The sequence below is a fragment of the Tamandua tetradactyla genome, chromosome 5 (genome assembly GCF_023851605.1).
Source record: "Tamandua tetradactyla isolate mTamTet1 chromosome 5, mTamTet1.pri, whole genome shotgun sequence".
NCBI classification, from domain to species: Eukaryota; Metazoa; Chordata; class Mammalia; order Pilosa; family Myrmecophagidae; genus Tamandua; species Tamandua tetradactyla.
Window position 1 is genome coordinate 81,392,719 of NC_135331.1, and position 19,499 is coordinate 81,412,217.

The following is a 19,499-nucleotide window of genomic DNA, read 5'->3' on the forward strand; positions in this document are numbered from 1 at the left end:
AATAATGGCAGAAAACTTCCCAAATTTAATGAAAGATTTGAGTATACTCATTCAGCATACCTAACAAGCCCCAAGCAGGGCATATGTGAAAAAGATGATGCCCATACACATAGTAGTCAAGCTATTGAGTGCCAAGGACAAGGAGAGAGAACTGAAAGCTGCAAGAGAAAAGCAATACATTGTGTACAAGGGAGCCCCAGTAAGATTAAATGCTGGCTTCTCATAAGGAACCATGTCTCAACTCTGAAAGTCTTATTTACGAACTGGTGATGGGCTTTAAAGGTGTCGGTTGAATTCTGCTTGAAAAAGCTCAATATAAATATATTGATGGAATGTTTCTTATGGTGATGTTCTTGTGTTAGGTTTCCTGAGCTATGATTCCTTTCCTTTTGGAGTTTTGAATCAAGTTGGAAGTTAAAACTAATACACAATGATAATAGATAATAATAAAGGGCTGTGGTACTAGTTTTAAATTTAAATAAGAGAAAGTTAAATATAGGATTGACTTCAGGAAGATGGCTTTTGAGTTAAACTTTGAAAAATAGGGTTAATAATCTAGGCAGAAGGGATAATAGGTCTGATGTGGGAAAGAAGCAGAAACAGGAAGATGGAAATAAGGCAGGTATTCTAGCGGAAGTTAACAAGAAGACATAATTAGTTTAGTGGAAAAGATCAGAATTTGGAATCTGACAGATGTAGATTTAAACTTCTGTTTATTAACTATGATAACTTGGGCCAGTTATTTAATTCCTTGGAGCCAGGAGTTCTAACTGAGTCGGGGAGGTAGGTGAGGTGCTCTGGGTGAAGTGCTCCACTCTGTGCCTGCCCATGGTAGCCAAGAACATGCCTTCCTTCCTGCACCTTAGTTGCTCACCCATTCTCCTTCTTGCACAGCCTAAGTGGGAAGAACCTGCCTGGCTTATCAGATTCTTGCATGGTTAAGAGTAGGCTAAATTGTGGAGGGCCTCAGGGTAAAAAGTATGAGTCCAAGCGCTTTTCTGTCTTTAAGAAGTGTACAAAGCCTGTATTTTTCCTCAAAACCTTTGGGCTGCATTATACTAATTCTGTTTACTTTGTGTATTTTTTAATATTTTCATGTTAAGAAGTTGCTTTAATTATTTCAAAAATGTAATTGTTTTTTAAACTTAAAATAGTAAGCTTGCCTGCTAGTAAAGAGCAAAGGAAGTGTAAAGTCAATTCCTGACTTGTGTGACCTTGGAAAATTTACAAAACAATTTTTAGGTTTTAGTCTCTTCATCAGTAAAAAGAGTATAATAATCTGTTTTTATGAAGATTAGAGAATAGATGTCATGGAAGTTTTGTAAGATTTTAGCGCTCTACAAATGTTAGTTATTTCTATCCTTATAATTAGATGTCTTAAAAATGTAAAAATCTGAGAATAATTACTTATGGGAAAGAGAATGGTCGTTTCTTGAAAACAAAGACTGTCCTTTAAAATAGTCACCGTAACACCTCATATATTTTAATATCCCATTTAATGTCATGTATTAACTTCCAAGCAAATAAATATATTAGCATAAAATATGTTTTATGTTCTCTTTTCACTTCAGGTCAATGAATACTTTTTTGATCATTTATCTAGTAATCCTTATTTCTGAAGCCATCATCAGCACAATTTTGAAATATTCTTGGCAAGCTGAAGAAAAATGGGATGAACCTTGGTATAACCAAAAAACAGAACATCAGAGAAATAGTAGTAAGGTATTTTATGGTGCTCTTGACTCTGTAAAGGAAACTTTAAAACTTTATTCTTGGTAGTAAATTCTGCTGTGAGGGACCACTGTGATCTCCTGAAACCACTGAAACTGAAGTGCGATGAATGATATTCCAAATGCAGAGTAAGCAGCATGTTTGAATTGGTGTGCTTTCTGCAGTTATGGTCATGAGCAGTTGTATTCTCATGACTTGAAGAGTTCACAAAAATTTAAATCAGTTTGTATTTGCATTCTATTTGTATACTACAATTTCATTTAAAAAATCCATTTACTATAACTTATGAACAAAGACTGTTATTTTCAATTTTCTTTGAATAATTCAAGGAATCTTTGTCAGTCTATTGACAGTATGAAATAATATGCAAATTATGTTATTTAAAGTTTTGTTTGTTTGTTTTGTTTTGTTTTGTTTTGTTTTACATGGGTAGGCACCGGGAAGCAAATCCCGGTCTCTGGAATGACAGGCGAGAATTCTGCCACTGAACCACCATTGCACTGCCCTATATAAAGTTTTAAATTGATTAAATATAGACTATCAAGATAACTTTTTTTTGGTAAATTAATGTTTTCCAAATTTCACTTAAGATTAAAATATTGTAAGACAAATTTGGATCTCAAGACACCATGAAGCAGATTAAATCACAGTGTTGTATTTTCAGAATCATTCAAAATTATATGTTTTACTTTTACAAAATACATGCTGGAATGTGAGCTGCTGTGCTATTGAAGTGGGCTGTTTCTGTGTAATCTGTAATCTGAGTTTTCACTTCTAACAATTTTAGTCTAGGAGTCATTTTATAATGTTTAAAATTACAGTCAATTTTTAATTATTTGTAATTTTGAAAGGTGGGAGTAAAATGGATAAATACATTTGAGATTATAATTTTGCCAAAGGTAGTTTCAATTGCACCAGTCTTTTTATTACTTTCAAAAAATAAATAATGTGAATTTAATCTTCTCTCTCTTTACTTTGATCAAGATTCTAATGAGTAATAAAATAACTAAAAGAACTATAGTATTAAAAAGACAATTAAATTAATTAACTTTAATGTATGAGATTATTGTGCCTGAGAATATAGTTGGTGGTCTTTTTAATTTGAACATTAAATTTTCTAATAATTTTTACCAGTAATGCTGAAGAAATTCTCATGCATTTTTTTTATCAATGTTTTCTTTTTTTCTAGATTCTGAGATTTATTTCAGACTTCCTTGCTTTTTTGGTACTCTATAATTTCATCATTCCAATTTCCTTATATGTGACTGTTGAAATGCAGAAATTTCTTGGATCATTTTTTATTGGCTGGGATCTTGATCTCTATCATGAAGAATCAGATCAGAAAGCTCAAGTCAATACTTCAGATTTGAATGAAGAGCTTGGACAGGTGAAAATTATGCTTTGGTTTTGTTTTTCTAATTTGTTATTTTTATCAAAACAATGCATATACAAAGACTAAAAAAATCAGAAAATATTACAAGTGTTATAGCAAAACATAATCCAGCTTTGCTCCATCCCTAATTCTTATTTGCCACTTTTAAAATCTTAAGCTATTCCTTCCATTATTTACTACTACATTTCTATATACTATTATTTCTTGATTTTTCAGTTTTAGATGTTATCTACTATGGAATATAAGCTACTGTCCTCCCACACACACACCCAGACACATGCACTCTTTGTCCCCTTGGGTCCCCCTAATATTGTTATATCACAATTTGGGGTTTAATAAATATTGTTATTGATATTATCTTGACCGTATTTATATTATTCACTAATCCCCTGTAATACTATAATTATATTTCCTTTCTTATATATTTTGCCTCCCCTAAGTTAATTGTTTTGTTTTTTTATTTGCTTACTTCCATATACTAAAAATTTATTCTCTGATAAATATATGAAACTTCTCCCCATCTGTTCAAACATATCAGGTATTTAGCAGCTTTTTAGGAAACATTCATCTTTCTGCTCCAATTTGGACTTCTTATTTCTGAGCCTGCTTTTCACCTGGCACCCTGGATTTCCTTTTACCATCACCCTGGAAATGTCTTTGTCTCTGTCCTGTTTTGGATTGTCTGTTTCCTGGATCCCATGTCTTCCCACCAGTGGTTTACCCTCTCATTTTAGTGGGTCACATCTTCTAATAATTTCCTGAAAAGAGATGCATGAGAAGAAAATATTTTGAAACTTTGCATATCTGAAAAATTTCTTTTCACATTTGATTAATAATTTAATTGTGTATTGCATTCCAGGTTGGAAATCACTGCTTCTTCCTGCCTTTAATGTTGTGTTGCTACCGAGAAACGTAGTACTATTCTGATTCCCAGTTATGTGTCATCTGTTTTATTTCTGGAAGCTTTTAGAATTTTCTCTTTATGGGAGAGTTCTGAAATTTCATGATGATGTATCTTTTTTTCTTTCATTGGGCAGTATACTGCTCTTACATACTAGAAGTACGTGTCCTTCAATTATATGAAATTTTCTTGTATTATTTTCTCAATAATTTTTTCCCTGAAATTGTTATTAGTTAGATATCAGATCACCTGTATTGATCCTGTAATTCTCCACCTCTAAAATTTCAATGTTCATTCACTTATGTTCATTTCTATATTCTGCTTTTGGAAGCATTCCTTAACTTTATCTTTGTACCTAACTTTTTATTTATTTCTCCTATAGTATATTTAATTTCTGATATTCTAGAATTCTCTGAATTGTCTTTTAATTCTATCACATTCCTATTTCTAGAATGTAATCTATTCTCTTACATCTCTGAGGATATTAGTGACAGTTTATTTAAAGTAACCTGCTTCCTTCATTTTCTATGCTTCCTCCTATTTGCTTCTATCTAATTCCTTCTCAGTACAGTCAGTTCTGCCATAATGCATTGTACATGTTCCTAAAAAATCACTACTCTATGCAGAATTGCTTAAAGAGCTTATGGAGAAAACTGGGGTTAGGAGCATACCACAAAAATTTTGTCCAGAATACATTAAAAAGAAAACAGGAACCTAATAAAAATAGCATTTGCCAAAGAGTTAAAAAAAATACATAAATACTACAATAAATATGGCACTTTATCTTGAGGAAGCCCTGGCATTTGCTTGTGGAAGTGGATATCAGAAGGATTGCAGTTTGTCTGTTACTGTGAAGTGGTGAAAGAAAGGTTATCTGAAATCACAAGGAAGGTTCTAAGACCACATGTGCATGGGTATGGTTCCTAATACGTGAGGAGCTGAGGTAGCTGTTAGCTTTCTGAGGTTTGTGCATTTCATATATTCCTATACAACTTGGGTACAGTTTTATGAATTCACCTAGTGTTTCTCATAGACAAAATTATACATAGCCTAACACAAAGTTCCTCTTATGCTCAAATTGTTCCCTTATGTATCAATTGCATTGAAATAAACTGCTTTCAAAGCAGTGTTATAGTAGAACTGACTATAATTAATTTTAGACTCTGCATTTTATGTAAGTTGTAGTCCTCAAATGAATGCTAATCCTTGGCTGACCTTTCAGATTTGAAATTGAAATGCTTAAATGCATGTTAGAAGCTCTTGATACAGTGGTCTTGTCCTTAAGGTGTGCTGGCTGCTGCAACTGTTTTTGGAGTATCCCTGTATGTCAGTATCTTGATCTTCCTACAGTTTCCCCAAAGAGAAATAAGCAGTTAATATCTCTGCTGCTTATCGTTCTTGGAGCTGAGCAGTAGAAACCTCTGTTTTTAGTGCATTTAACTGATCTCTGTTTTCAGTTGTCTGCAGTGTACAAGTGATACTTATGGTTCAGCCTCCTTAGGGAATAACCTTCCAGCTATTGCTCTGATGGATGAGGGGCAATCTCAAGTTTACAAGTTATAAAGGGATTTAAGGATTCACACAGCTCCTCATACATCTTGTGCTGGTTTGAAGCTGTTATGTGCCCCAGAAACGCCATGTCCTTTAATCCTTATTCAGTATTGCTGGGTAGGATCTTTTTTTTTTTTCTTTGCATAGACAGGCACTGAGAATTGAACCCGGGTCTCTGGTATGGCAGGTGGAAATTCTGCCACTGAGCCACCGTTGCACCGCCCTGGGTGGGATCTTTTTTATTGTTTCCACGGAGATATGATCCACCCAATTGTGGGGTGGTAACTTTTGATTAGATGGTTTCCATGGAGATGTGTCTCCACCCATTCAAGGTGAGGTTGCTTACTAGAGCCCTTTAAGAGGGAACCATTTTGAAAGAAGCTTTAGAACCAACAGAGCCCACACAGCCAGAGACTCTTAGAGATGCAGAAGAAAAACGCCCCTGGGAAAGCCTTATGAAACGAGGAGGGAAAGCTAGCAGACAGTATGTGCCCTTCCAGCTGAGAAAGAAACCCTGAACTTCATTGGCCCTTTCTTTGGAGTTAAAGTATCTTTCTCTGGATGCCTTAATTTGGACATTTTCATTAGAACTGTAAGATTCCAACTTAAGAAATGTCCTTTTTAAAAGCTATACTGCCTCTGGTATATTGCATTCCAGCAGCTTACAAACTAATATACATCTAATACTGTTTTCAGCCCCATTGTGTACCCCCACATTCAGCATTCCTGGTGTCTATTTCCTGAGTATTTCTGGAAATGGGATTAACCCATTGCTTAGGTTTCAGATTCCAAACAGTGCTAATTAAGTTGCCACTTATCCATCTCTTTTCCATCTTCCAAATGGAAGTTTTGGTCAGATCTCTTCTCTCTTCTGCCATTATTGTCCTTTTTGAAAAAGTTTCTTTACTCTCACTTCAGTGACGTTTCAAGAGGAGCAGAGATAATTGCATGTGCTCACCCTGCCATGTTTACCCAGAAGTTGATCCATTAATTTTTAGTAGCATTTAATATTTTGGAGGCTTTAATAATTTATATTAAATATTAATTTGTCACATTACTTTGTGTAATTATATATCACCTAAAAATATAGTTTACAAATCTGATCACACTATTTTTCAGTTTGCCTCTGACCTTTTCTATCCCAGTTCCCTTCTTCCCCCCTTTCTTTTATGAGAGAACTATCCTATTGTGGAATCTCCAACTAAGTATGCATGACTGTATCTGCTTTGTCTTTAAGAACTTTACATGATTGTTGTTTCTAATTCATTTCAGCCTCCCTTTTTAAAAACCTGTAGGTATTTCATGTATTTACTGCTTCTCTTCCTGTTCTATTTTTGTACTAATGAAGTCTACTTTATTTTACCACTTGTTCTTACGTTTCCTTACTATTCAAGAAATTACTTTTATAAAGGTGTACAGGAACGTCTATCATGAAAGTTAAAAGATTAAATTTCTAAATCTTACAACTTTTTTTCTAAAGTTCATTTCTTTTATTTATCTGTGCCATCTAATCTTATTTCTACAGAATCCTCCTTGCTGATAGTTCTGTCTCTTTTCTAATCACCTCTGGAAAGTTACTTATGTTCGACTACTGATGTATTTTACAGGCATGCTTCATCGTATGGTGCTTTTCTTTATTGTGCTCCAGCATAATGCATTTTTACAAGTTGAAAGTTTGTGGCAATCCTACAAATCTATCAGTGCTATTTTTCCAATAGCAAATGTCTCTCTCACATTTTAGTATTCTTGCAGTATTTCAGACTTTTTCATTACTGTTAAATCTGTTATGGTGGTCTTTGTCAGTATAATCTTTGATGTTAATACTGTAATTCTTCGGGGACACCACAAACCACACCCATATAAGACAGCAGACTTAATCAGTAAATGTTATGTATGTTCTGACTGCTCTACTTATTGGCTGTTCTCTGTCTGTCTCCCTCTCCTTGGACCTCCCTGTTTCCTCAGACACAAAACATTAAAATTAAGCCAATTTCAAAGTAACCTCTAAGTGTTAAAGTAAAAAGGAGAGTTGTATATCTCTCACTTTAAATGAAAAGCTAGAAATGCTTAAGCCTAGTGAGGAAGCTACGCCAAAAGCTAAGTTGGGTTGAAAGCTGGGCATCTTGCACCAGACACTTGGCCAAGTTGTGAATGCAAAGGCAATATTCTTGGAGAAAATTTAAAATGTTGCTCTAGTGAACACACAAATGGTAAGAAAGCAAAATAGCTTTATTGCTGGCATGGAGAAAGTTTAAGTGTCTAGAAAGCTCAGACCAGCCACAATGTTCCTTTAAGCCAAAGTCTAATCTAGGGCAAGGCCTAACTCTTCAAGACTGAGATAGATGAGGAAGTTGTGGGAGAAAAGTTTGAAGCTAGCAAAGGCTGGTTCTTGAGGTTTAAGGAAAGAAGCTATCTCCATTACATAAAAGTATGAGGGAAAGCAGCAAGTGCTGTTGTAGAGGCTGGAACAAATTATCCAAAAGATCTAACTAAGATAAGCTGATGAAAGTGGCTATGCTAAAATGTAGATGAAAAAGCTTTGTATCGGAAGAAGATGCCTTGTAGGACTTTAATAGCGAGAGAGGTGAAGGTGATGCCTGGCTTCAGAGCTTCAAAGGACCGGCTGACTCTGTTGTTAGGGACTAATGCAGCTGGAGACTTACAGTTCAATCCTGTGGTCATTTACCATTCTGAAACTCCTAGAGCCCTTAAAAGCTATCTAAATCTACTCTGCTTGTGCTCTGTAAATGAACAACAAAGCCTAAATGTCAGCACATCTGTTTGCAAATAGTTTATTGAATATTCTAAGCCCATTGTTGAGACCTGCTGCCCAGAAAAAAAGATTTCTGTCAAAATTTTAAATATTCATTGGCAATGTACCTGGTCACCCAAGAGCTCTAATGGTCTACAACAATATGATTAATGTTGTTTTCATGCCTGGTCACACAACATCCATTTTGCAGATCCCATAGGTCAAGGAGTCATTTCTATTTTCAAGTCTTATTTAAGACATACATTTCATAAGGCTATAGCTGACATGGATTGTGATTCCTGTGATGGATCTGGGCAAAGTAAATTGAAACTTTCTGGAAAGGATTCACCATTCTAGATGCCATTAAGAACATTTGTGATTCATGGGAGGAAGTCAAAATATCAATATTAATAGGAGATGGAAAGAAGGTAGATAACTTTGAGGTGTTCAGGACTTCAGTGAAGGAGGTAACCACAGATGTGGTTGGAAATAGCAAGAGAACTAGAATTAAAGGTAGAACCTGAAGATATGACTGAATGTTGGAGTCTTATGATGAAACTTTTACAGATGAGGAGTAGCTTCTTATGGTTGAGCAAGAAAAGTGTTTTTTGGAGATGGAATCTAGTACTGGTGAAGATGTGAACATTTTTGAAATGACAGCAAAGGATTTAGAATGTTGCATAAACTAAGTTGATAAAGCAGCAGCAGGGTTTGAGAGGTTTCACTCCAGTTTTGAAAGAAATTGTGGGAAAATGCTCTGTAGCATTGCATGCTACAGAGAAATCTTTCATGAAAGGAAGAATCAATCAATGTGGCAGGCTTCATTGTTGTCTTATTTTAAGAAATTACTACAGCAGCCCCCTCTCAGCAACACCAACTTGGTCAGTCAACAACCATCTACATCATTGCAAGACTCTGTCAATAAAAAGTTTTTGAATTGCTGAAGGTTCAGATGATGGTTAGCATTTTCTAGCAATAAAGTTTTTCTTTTTTTTAAAAATTTTTTTATTAATAAAAAAATTAACAAACAAAACATTAAGATATCATTCCATTCTACATATACAATCAGTAATTCTTAATATCATCACATAGTTGCATATTCATCATTTCTAGAACATTTGCATCGATTTAGAAAAAAATAAAAAAGACAACAGAAAAAGAAATAAAACGATAACAGGAAGAAAAAGATTATACATGCCAGACCCCTTACCCCTCGCTTTCATTTACCACTAGCACTTGAAACTAAATTTATTTTTAACATTTGTTCCCCCTATTATTTATTTATTTATTTTTTTTTATTAATTAAAAAAAATTAACACAACATTTAGAAATCATTCCATTCTACATATGCAATCAGTAATTCTTAATATCATCACATAGATGTATGATCATCATTTCTTAGTACATTTGCATCGATTTAGGAAAAGAACTAGCAAAACAACAGAAAAAGATATAGAATGTTAATACAGAGAAAAAATAAAAATAATAACAATAGTAAAAAAAAAAGGCACGAACAAACAAACAAAAAAAAACCTACAGCTCAGATGCAGCTTCATTCAGTGTTTTAACATGATTACTTTACAAGTAGGTATTATTGTGCTGTCCATTTTTGAGTTTTTGTATCTAGTCCTGTTGCACAGTCTGTGTCCCTTCAGCTCCAATTACCCATTATCTTACCCTGTTTCTAACTCCTGTTGGTCTCTGTTACCAATGACATATTCCAAGTTTATTCTCGAATGTCGGTTCACATCAGTGGGACCATACAATATTTGTCCTTTAGTTTTTGGCTAGACTCACTCAGAATAATGTTCTCTAGGTCCATCCATGTTATTACATGCTTCATAAGTTTATTCTGTCTTAAAGCTGCATAATATTCCATCGTATGTATATACCACAGTTTGTTTAGCCACTCGTCTGTTGATGGACATTTTGGCTGTTTCCATCTCTTTGCAATTGTAAATAACGCTGCTATAAACATTGGTGTGCAAATGTCCGTTTGTGTCTTTGCCCTTAAGTTCTTTGAGTAGATACCTAGCAATGGTATTGCTGGGTCGTATGGCAATTCTATATTCAGTTTTTTGAGGAACCGCCAAACTGCCTTCCACAGTGGTTGCACCCTTTGACATTCCCACCAACAGTGGATAAGTGTGCCCCTTTCTCCACATCCTCTCGAGCACTTGTCATTTTCTGTTTTGTTGATAATGGCCATTCTGGTGGGTGTGAGATGATATCTCATTGTGGTTTTGATTTGCATTTCTCTAATGGCCAGGGACATTGAGCATCTCTTCATGTGCCTTTTGGCCATTTGTATTTCCTCTTCTGAGAGGTGTCTGTTCAAGTCTTTTTCCCATTTTGTAATTGGGTTGGCTGTCTTTTTGTTGTTGAGTTGAACAATCTCTTTATAAATTCTGGTTACTAGACCTTTATCTGATATGTCGTTTCCAAATATTGTCTCCCATTGTGTAGGCTGTCTTTCTGCTTTCTTGATGAAGTTCTTTGATGCACAAAAGTGTTTAATTTTGAGGAGCTCCCATTTCTTTCTTTCTTTCTTCAGTGCTCTTGCTTTAGGTTTAAGGTCCATAAAACCGCCTCCAATTGTAAGTTTCATAAGATATCTCCCTACATTTTCCTCTAACTGTTTTATGGTCTTAGACCTAATGTTTAGATCTTTGATCCATTTTGAGTTAACTTTTGTATAGGGTGTGAAATACGGGTCCTCTTTCATTCTTTTGCATATGGATATCCAGTTCTCTAGGCACCATTTATTGAAGAGACTGTTCTGTCCCAGGTGAGTTGGCTTGACTGCCTTATCAAAGATCAAATGTCCATAGATGAGAGGGTCTATATCTGAGCACTCTATTCGATTCCATTGGTCGATATATCTATCTTTATGCCAGTACCATGCTGTTTTGACCACTATGGCTTCATAATATGCCTTAAAGTCCGGCAGCGTGAGACCTCCAGCTTCATTTTTTTTCCTCAAGATACTTTTAGCAATTCGGGGCACCCTGCCCTTTGAGATAAATTTGCTTATTGGTTTTTCTATTTCTGAAAAATAAGTTATTGGGATTTTGATTGGTATTGCATTGAATCTGTAAATCAATTTAGGTAGGATTGACATCTTAACTATATTTAGTCTAATAAAGTTTTTCTTAATTAAGGTATGTATGTCTTTTTTTTTTAGGCATAATACTATTACATACCTTTAGTACCCTAAATTATAGTGTAAACATAACTTTTATATGCACTTGGAGACCAAAAAATTCATGTAATTCACTTTATTTTGGTATTTCATTTTATTGAGGTAGTCTGGAACTGAACCCACAATGTGTCTGAAGTATGCTTGTATATCACAATATTTTCTATGTATCTTGTCTCTCAGTATTTTTCCTGATCTAAAAATTTTTATTAACCTGTGTGGGTAAATAACATCTCTCAATAGCCACCTTTAAATTCTAATTTAACATTCAGTATAAACAAAAGAAAACCTTTAATATCACTTAGCAAAGGTGGAGTATTTTATCTTTTATTTCCAGTTCCATCATTTACCAACTTTATGACCTTGACTGAATTACTTAACCTCATTGTTCCTGAGTTTCCTCTTCTCTAAAATATGCATAATATTCGTGCCTACCTCATGGAGTGATTGAGATGATTAAATGAATTAAAATACTTAGATCAGTTTTTGAAATATAGTTAAGTACTATATAATTATTGACTCTTTTTTCTTTTCTTTTGGCATAGGCAGGCACTGGAAATCGAACCCGGCTCTCTGGCATGGCAGACGAGAACTCTGCCGCTGTGCCACCATTGCCTGCCCAATTATTGGCTTTTATTGTTTCACTTAACATAACTCCTGTGTCTCGGGTATCATATTTTTATTACTCCCAAGGATATGTACCTTGAAGTACAGTTATAACTACACTTATCTCAATTTCTTGGTCAAAATCATTTTTTTCCAACTTTAATTCTATCTCCCTTTTTGTATATTGATCTTGTATCTTACAGCCCTGCTGAGCTAATTTATTAAATCTAATAGTTTTTAAGTGGATTCCTTAGGATTTTCTATACAAGACCATATCATCTGTAACAAGAAATAGTTTACTTCTTCCTTTCTAATCTAGATCCTTTTATTTCTTTTTTCTGTTTGTTTCTTTTTTATGCTAATTGCCCTGACTAAAATAGAATAGAAATAGTGTCAGTCAACATGCTTGTCTTATTCCTCATGGGGAAAGCATTCAGCCCTTCTCCATTAAGTGTGACATTAGTTGTGGGTTTCTCACAGATACCTTTTATCACATTCAAGAAATTCCAGGTGAGTGTTTTTATCATAAAAGAGGGTTGGATAAGAGCCATTGAGTGTACACTTTGTACCATGGATTGTATGGTGTGTGAGTAAAATTGTTTTGTTTTGTTTTTTACAAAAAGTATGTTGGACTTTCAAACACTTTTTCACCATCTATTAAGAAGAATGTGGTACTTGTCCTTTATTCTGTTACTGTGGTGTAGTATTTTGATTTTTGTTTGTTAAACCAATCTTGCATTCTTTGGATAAGACACACATGATCATGTTGTATGGTCCTTTTTATATGTTGCTATATTTGCATTGCGCTTGAATTCATAAGGGATGAATGCAGTTGTTTTCTTCTACCTCCCTTTTTAAATGACTTCCTTCTCAAATGATCATTATAGAAGTTAAATCCTCACCACAATCTGGTTATACAAGACTTGACTGTTAAATCCTTCCCTATGTAGACCTACCTTCTTTTAGGATTAATTTTCTGGATTCACTTGCAAGGAGTAACAAAATCATTTGCCTTATCTCCTGTAAAAATATTTTCTTTGTTTTAAGCATTTTTCCTTTTCACTAAGTTTATTTCCTGCCCTCAGTTTCAATTTCCTAGGCAATTTCCCACCTCTTATCTCTTGTGTTTCTGTTAATTTGAGTTCCTATTCCCAGCTCTTTATCTTTTGTGCTGGCCAAATACCCTTTCACATTCTAGGTTATTCAAAGATAATTTTCTTAGTCCTACCATCTAAAAATAGCCTTCTCTGGGACATAGAAAAGAAGTACTAATACCACTTTCATAGTCAACTCTAGAGATGGATGACCGTGCATCTAAAGATACCACAAACTTCAGGATGTGTACAGATTTAAAATATTTTGTGTTATGCTATTTCATTTCCTTAGTATCTTTGTTACTTAATTATACTTGGATTTTAAGAATCTCAACACTCAACATCAGTATATCAATATTAGTAGATAAACTTGACTTCAGGAGACAGAGTACAAGGTTTCTGTTCAACATAGCACCATGAAAACAAAGGTTTCTTTTTTGTTGTTTATCTTTTTAGGTAGAGTATGTATTTACAGATAAAACTGGCACGCTGACAGAAAATGAGATGCAGTTTCGGGAATGTTCAATTAATGGCCTAAAATACCAGGAAGTCAATGGTAGACTTGTGCCTGAAGGACCAACACCAGACTCTTCAGAAGGAAACTTATCCTATCTTAATAGTTTATCCCATCTTAACAACCTGTCTCATCTTACAACGAGTTCCACTTTTAGAACTAGTCCTGAAAATGAACTGGTAAGTGCTTTTTTAATTAATGAATTAGGGGTTTAATGTCACTAGTATCTTTCACTTAAAATAATTCACTTTGATAGTTTGTGGGTTGTAGGGGAAAAAAGTTTTAAGTTTTCCTGGGACAGGGAATATATATTTTAAATACGTAGGCTTTGGTTCAGCGCTACAAAATATAATCCTGAGGGTGGACCACAGTAGCTCAGCAGGCAGAGTTCTCGCCTGCCATGCTGGAGACCCAGGTTCGATTCCTGGTGCCTGCCCATTCAAAAAAAAAAAAGAATATATATATATGTAATCCTGAGAATTTGTTGTCACAACCCAATTTAACTTGTCAATTAATATGTGTCTACTTTAGTTTTCTGGGTATTTAAAGGAACTAATTGAAGTAAAGTAGGCCTTGCTGTCTTGAAGTGAAGAAGACTTTGCTGAGAAATAGAACTTAAATTTATGTAATACTTTTTGAGCCTTTCATTCTTCCCAAGAGTGTTCCTTTTTTACTTACAATTGGTTATACCTCCCAAAGAAAGTGCTCCTATGTTGGAGGGTCATAAGTAAATGTGATATTTTACTTCTCCAAGGCAGAAGCTAACCAGCTCTCCCAGGCATTACAAGGTTGTAGCATTCTTTTTCTAGATTTTAGATTGCCAAGTTGTTAACCCTGTATATTGGTGTCTTTTTAAATTCTGTTTTATTAAATGTTATTTTGGAATGGTGTTTTTATCTTGAATATTAATTACATTTCTGCAGGTTAAAGAGCATGATCTCTTCTTTAAAGCAGTCAGTCTTTGCCACACGGTACAGATCAGCAGTGTTCAGGCTGCTGGCTTTGGGGATGGCCCCTGGCAGTCCAGCCTCGTACCTATGCAGGTGGAATACTATGCATCTTCCCCAGATGAAAAGGCTCTAGTGGAGGCTGCTGCAAGGTAATTTAGTCTAATTTCCAGCTGTGCAGAAAAATGTCTCTTAATGAAGAGTTAAAATATTAGAAAATCATCACTTTAAATTTTCAAACATAAATCATAAGCTCATAAAGGTAGAAGTGCATTTTAAATTAAATTTTAATTGAGAATTTGAGTTGTGTCATTAATTTTATTATCAGTCTTGCATTGAGTCATATTTTGAAGTAATCTCTTTAAAAATCTGGTTACCATGAAAGCTGAGTAATAGGGTTTGTGAGAAATACTTGCATGCAGCAGTCTGAACTATTTCATTAGCAAACTTGGACAGTAGTTGTTCTAGACATACTCTGTCCCTTCAAGTTCTTAAAAGTAACTCTGCATTCAAAGGAAATACTTTAAAATACTTTTTTTTTTTTTTGGCATGGCAGGCTCTGGGAATCGAACCCAGGTCTACTTTAAAATACGTTTTAAACGTTTATTTTAAATATTTTTATTCCAGTTTAGTTACAATGAAACATCATGAAATGTGAAATATCATCCCTTAAATCTTATATTCTTACTCCTTTTAATCCCTAGAATTGGCGTTGAATTTATTGGCAGTTCTGAAGAAACTATGGCAGTAAAGATACTTGGAAAATTGGAACGGTAAATTTTTTTCTTATATTGTAGTTTTCCATATATTAATTCTATGGTATATTTATATGTAGTCAAACCATGGCCCATAGGCCAAATCTGACCCACAGCCTGTTTTAGTACAGCCCACAAGCTGCATTAAATTTTTTAAGGGTAGTTAAAAAAAAAAATATATATATATATATATATGCAGAAATCATGTGTAGCCTGCAAAGCCCAAGATACTTACTGTCTGGCCCTTTACAAAAAATGTTTACTGATACCTGCTCTAGAATGAAGTCAATATCACGTTGTATCTTTTTTTGGGGGGGTGTGGAGTGGGGTACATGGTCCAGAAATCAAATCTGGGTCTCCCACATGGCAGGAGATGATTCCTACCACTGAACTACCCTTGCATGCCCCACTTTGTATCTTATCACAGTAATAAAAGTATTCTGCTATGAAGCTTTAATCTGTAGTTTAGTTAAATGATTCTTAAATTTATTTATATGTTCTTTTTTACATACTTCTAGGGTAATGAGATTCCTAGGTTTCTACTCATTTAAATTAGAAAATCTTCCTTTATTTCCTATGATTTTATCTGAAGATTGTAGAAACAAGTATTTCTTTCTGATTTTCCACTTTTTGATGAATAAGTCCATGCTTGTTATACTTTTCATGGTTGTGTCAATTCTGATCACATCTTAGCTCTAGCTTTGCTTTTCCCGATTAAATAGGGCTTATCCTTTGACTACTTTCATGTGGCTTTCTCTAGCTCACACCCTGTCCCTGGCTCAGAATCACTAATACAATACATTTCTGTTTCTGATAGAAGGTGTTATAATTTTCACGTATGTTAGGGCAGAAAAAAAGAATTAAGAGTCAATAATCTTTTTTTGTGAGAAAAACAGTTGGGCAGGGAAGGGATTCTAGTCCTTTCTCTGCCACTAACAAGCTTATTGATCTTAGGAAAACTGCAGTCTTCTAGTTTAATAGTCCTTATCTGTAAAATGAGGTAAGACCCACCTATTTGGGTTGTTATGGGTATTAAATGATATAAGATATGTCAAATATATGACATTTGTTAAGTACTCAATAAATATCAGTTCCTTCTAATTCTCTCTTGTGTTATTATTGACTCATAACCCATCATCTTAAAAATGTAGTTGAGATTAATTTCTTGTTCTAAATTAGTGATTTTATCTTTTATAGAGATTCGTCCCAAATATTTACTTACATTTTTAGTTTAAAAAAATTTTTAAAAACTAGCTTTTTTGTCTGTGCTTGTTTTCTTTACCCTAGGTACAAACTACTACATATTCTCGAATTTGATTCAGATCGTAGGAGAATGAGTGTAATTGTTCAGGCACCTTCAGGTAACCAATATAAACCTTCATTAATTTTTATTGTTCTAATATTAAGACCTTGATAACTAATTTTTCTTTTTAGGTGAGAAGTTTTTATTTGCTAAAGGAGCCGAATCATCAATTCTCCCTAAATGTATAGGTGGAGAAATAGAAAAAACCAGAATGCATGTAGATGAATTTGCTTTGGTGAGTGCAAATCTCTGTTTTTAAAAACTGTGAAAGGTAGACTTGTGATAGAGTTTGGGTTTTATTTTTTCATTAGTAATTTGTTAAAAATCAGAAAAATTCTACAGTTATGTGTTAACTCCTCATTCTTTGTGTAAAAATTGACTTAACCTGCTAAAATCTAAGTCTTCAAAGCTATTACAGTCTGGTTGCAAGGACCACTCCAATTACTGTATAAAAAGGAGGGATTTATTAAAAGAATATGGAGGGATCACAAGAATGTAGAAAAACTAGAAATTCCCATACACTTTTGGTGGGATAATAAAATCTGGCATCTACTTTGGAAAATAGTTTAGCAGTTCCTCAAAAAAGTAAGCACAGAGTTCCCATATGACCCAGCATTTCCACCCCTAGGTATTTATCCAAGAGAATTGGAAACATGTCCACATAAGAAGTTGTACATGAATGTTCATGGCACCATTATACCTGATAGCCAAAATATGGAAATATCCCATGTCCATCAGCTGATGAATAGATAAACAGAAGGTGGTGTACCCAAGTAATAGAATATTATTTGTCCATACAAAAGAATGAAGTACTGATATATGCTGTAATATGGATGAACCGTGAAAACATTATGCTAAATGAAAGAAGCCAGGCACAAAAGGCCACATAGTCCATTTATATAAGATATCCATACTAAGCAAATTCAAAGAGGCATAAGGCAAATTAGGGGTCAGCAAGGGCTGAGAGGATAGGGAAAAGAGGACTGCCAGCGGCTTACAGGATTTCTTTTTGGGGTGATGAAAATGTCCTGGGATTAGATTGCAGTGAACTCCATGAATACATTAAAAATCACCAAATGTTACTCTTTAAATGGTGTTTTTTATAGTATGTGAATTATATCTCTCTTATTAATAAATTAAAGGAATATAGGATAGTGGAATGGTAACCCATAACAAACTCTGAAATCAGTTCTGTACTGCTTATTGAAGTATACTTTGAAAATCATTGCCTTTCTTTCTTTTCTTTGTATATAAAATTGAATAATAAGAAATGTTTTTTAAAAAAAGATAAGAATATAGGAGTATATTACAAAAACGAAGTGCTACAATTCATGGGACAGGAAAATTAAAAAGCAGCACCCTCGCCATCTTAGGGTCCCATGATCTTTCATTTTTCATTTCTGTTAATGTCTCCTCCATAATTCTCTCTACTCGGCTGCCTCTTAAAGTTATGAGTTCTTTTCTCCAATAATTTGTTTTCTAATTATTTAAAATGTAGTTCTTCTACCACACAGTAATATCCATGAGAAGAAAGACGTTCTACCATGAAAGTGCTGGTATAAGAGTTGGCGTTCAGTAAATGTTTGCTGTAAAATCATTGAATGAATTTCATAGATGATTAACTCTAATGGCTCCTTATTTTTATTTAAGAAAAACAATTACTATAGATGTGGTACATTTGTAAATCAGTGCCAGTGTTTAGAAATCTATTGTGTCATATAGTATTTTAAATTTTACACTTCCCCACGTTCTATTGTCAGAACATTTTTGATAGGTTTTTCTGAGGAAAAAGTATAGCAAGAAAAAAACTTGTATAAACCTTTCTATACTAATTAGATAACCATCTTTAAGAGATTAATACCATAAGAAATGTCTGAGTTCAATAAAATTAGATGACCAAATATATATTCTTAAGTTTTTTGTCATTCCAGTGCACCAGTGAACATATAATGATGTAATTTGAAATCATTTGGTACATTGAGGAAGTATTATTTGTTTGATATTGCCCATCTGACAGACTTCTTTATTTGAATGGTTAATTTTGTCATAGCATGACTCCATAGGAAATTATGGTCCCCTTTGCTTAAAAAAAAATCTTATAGTTAAAAGTGAATTTGTAGTGGTTAAGATAGGAGAGTAAAATCTGGGGCTACTTCTCTCTTGACAGTCCCAAAAGCACCATTGTAGAACTCTCTGGCTTTGCATTTTTAAAATGCCAATGAGATCATCTTTATCATCCTTTCTAGGCTCTAATACTCTACAATTCAGTGACCATAATTATTTTGAACAACTTTTTAAAAGCACGTCAGAATTTGAAAGACTTATAATATGTGTTCCATAACTCAGATTTCAAGGGCTTTCTGACAGTTGAAAGCAGTTATTGTGCGTCTTACGTGATTTGTATATATTGGAGCTTGGGGTGGGAGCAGGTGAAATTATTTATATTCATGAAAAGAAGGAAATAACTTATCAGGATTAGTGTTTAGCTCAGGAATATCAAATATGACATTCTTGTTAGAATATTAGCATATCTTTATTTAGAACTATGATATACCATTGAATATAATATATCATATCTCAGTTTCAGAGATGCTAGAATGTGAAAAAGATGTATGTTTTAGAATTAAATTCTATCTATTAAGTGAGAATTGGAATTATCAGAGGAGTATTTCAGGACTAACTACTGAAAATGTACCTATTTTAAAAACATGTATGTAGTTTATTCAGCAAAGATTTATTTGAGCACCTGCTAT

General features: G+C 34.0%; 1 protein-coding gene across 4 annotated transcripts in view; it reads left to right on the forward strand.

Moving 5' to 3' along the window:
* Nucleotides 1-19,499, forward strand: part of ATP11B (ATPase phospholipid transporting 11B (putative)) — a 144,261-nt gene that overhangs the window by 56,083 nt on the left and 68,679 nt on the right. For all 4 annotated transcript variants that reach the window (XM_077161150.1, XM_077161149.1, XM_077161151.1 and 1 more), the window contains 7 exons: nt 1,572-1,722; nt 2,921-3,118; nt 13,684-13,920; nt 14,665-14,840; nt 15,393-15,461; nt 16,731-16,804; nt 16,878-16,981. In XM_077161150.1, coding sequence (XP_077017265.1) covers nt 1,572-1,722; nt 2,921-3,118; nt 13,684-13,920; nt 14,665-14,840; nt 15,393-15,461; nt 16,731-16,804; nt 16,878-16,981 — 1,009 coding nt within the window. The remainder of the gene's footprint in view (nt 1-1,571; nt 1,723-2,920; nt 3,119-13,683; nt 13,921-14,664; nt 14,841-15,392; nt 15,462-16,730; nt 16,805-16,877; nt 16,982-19,499) is intronic.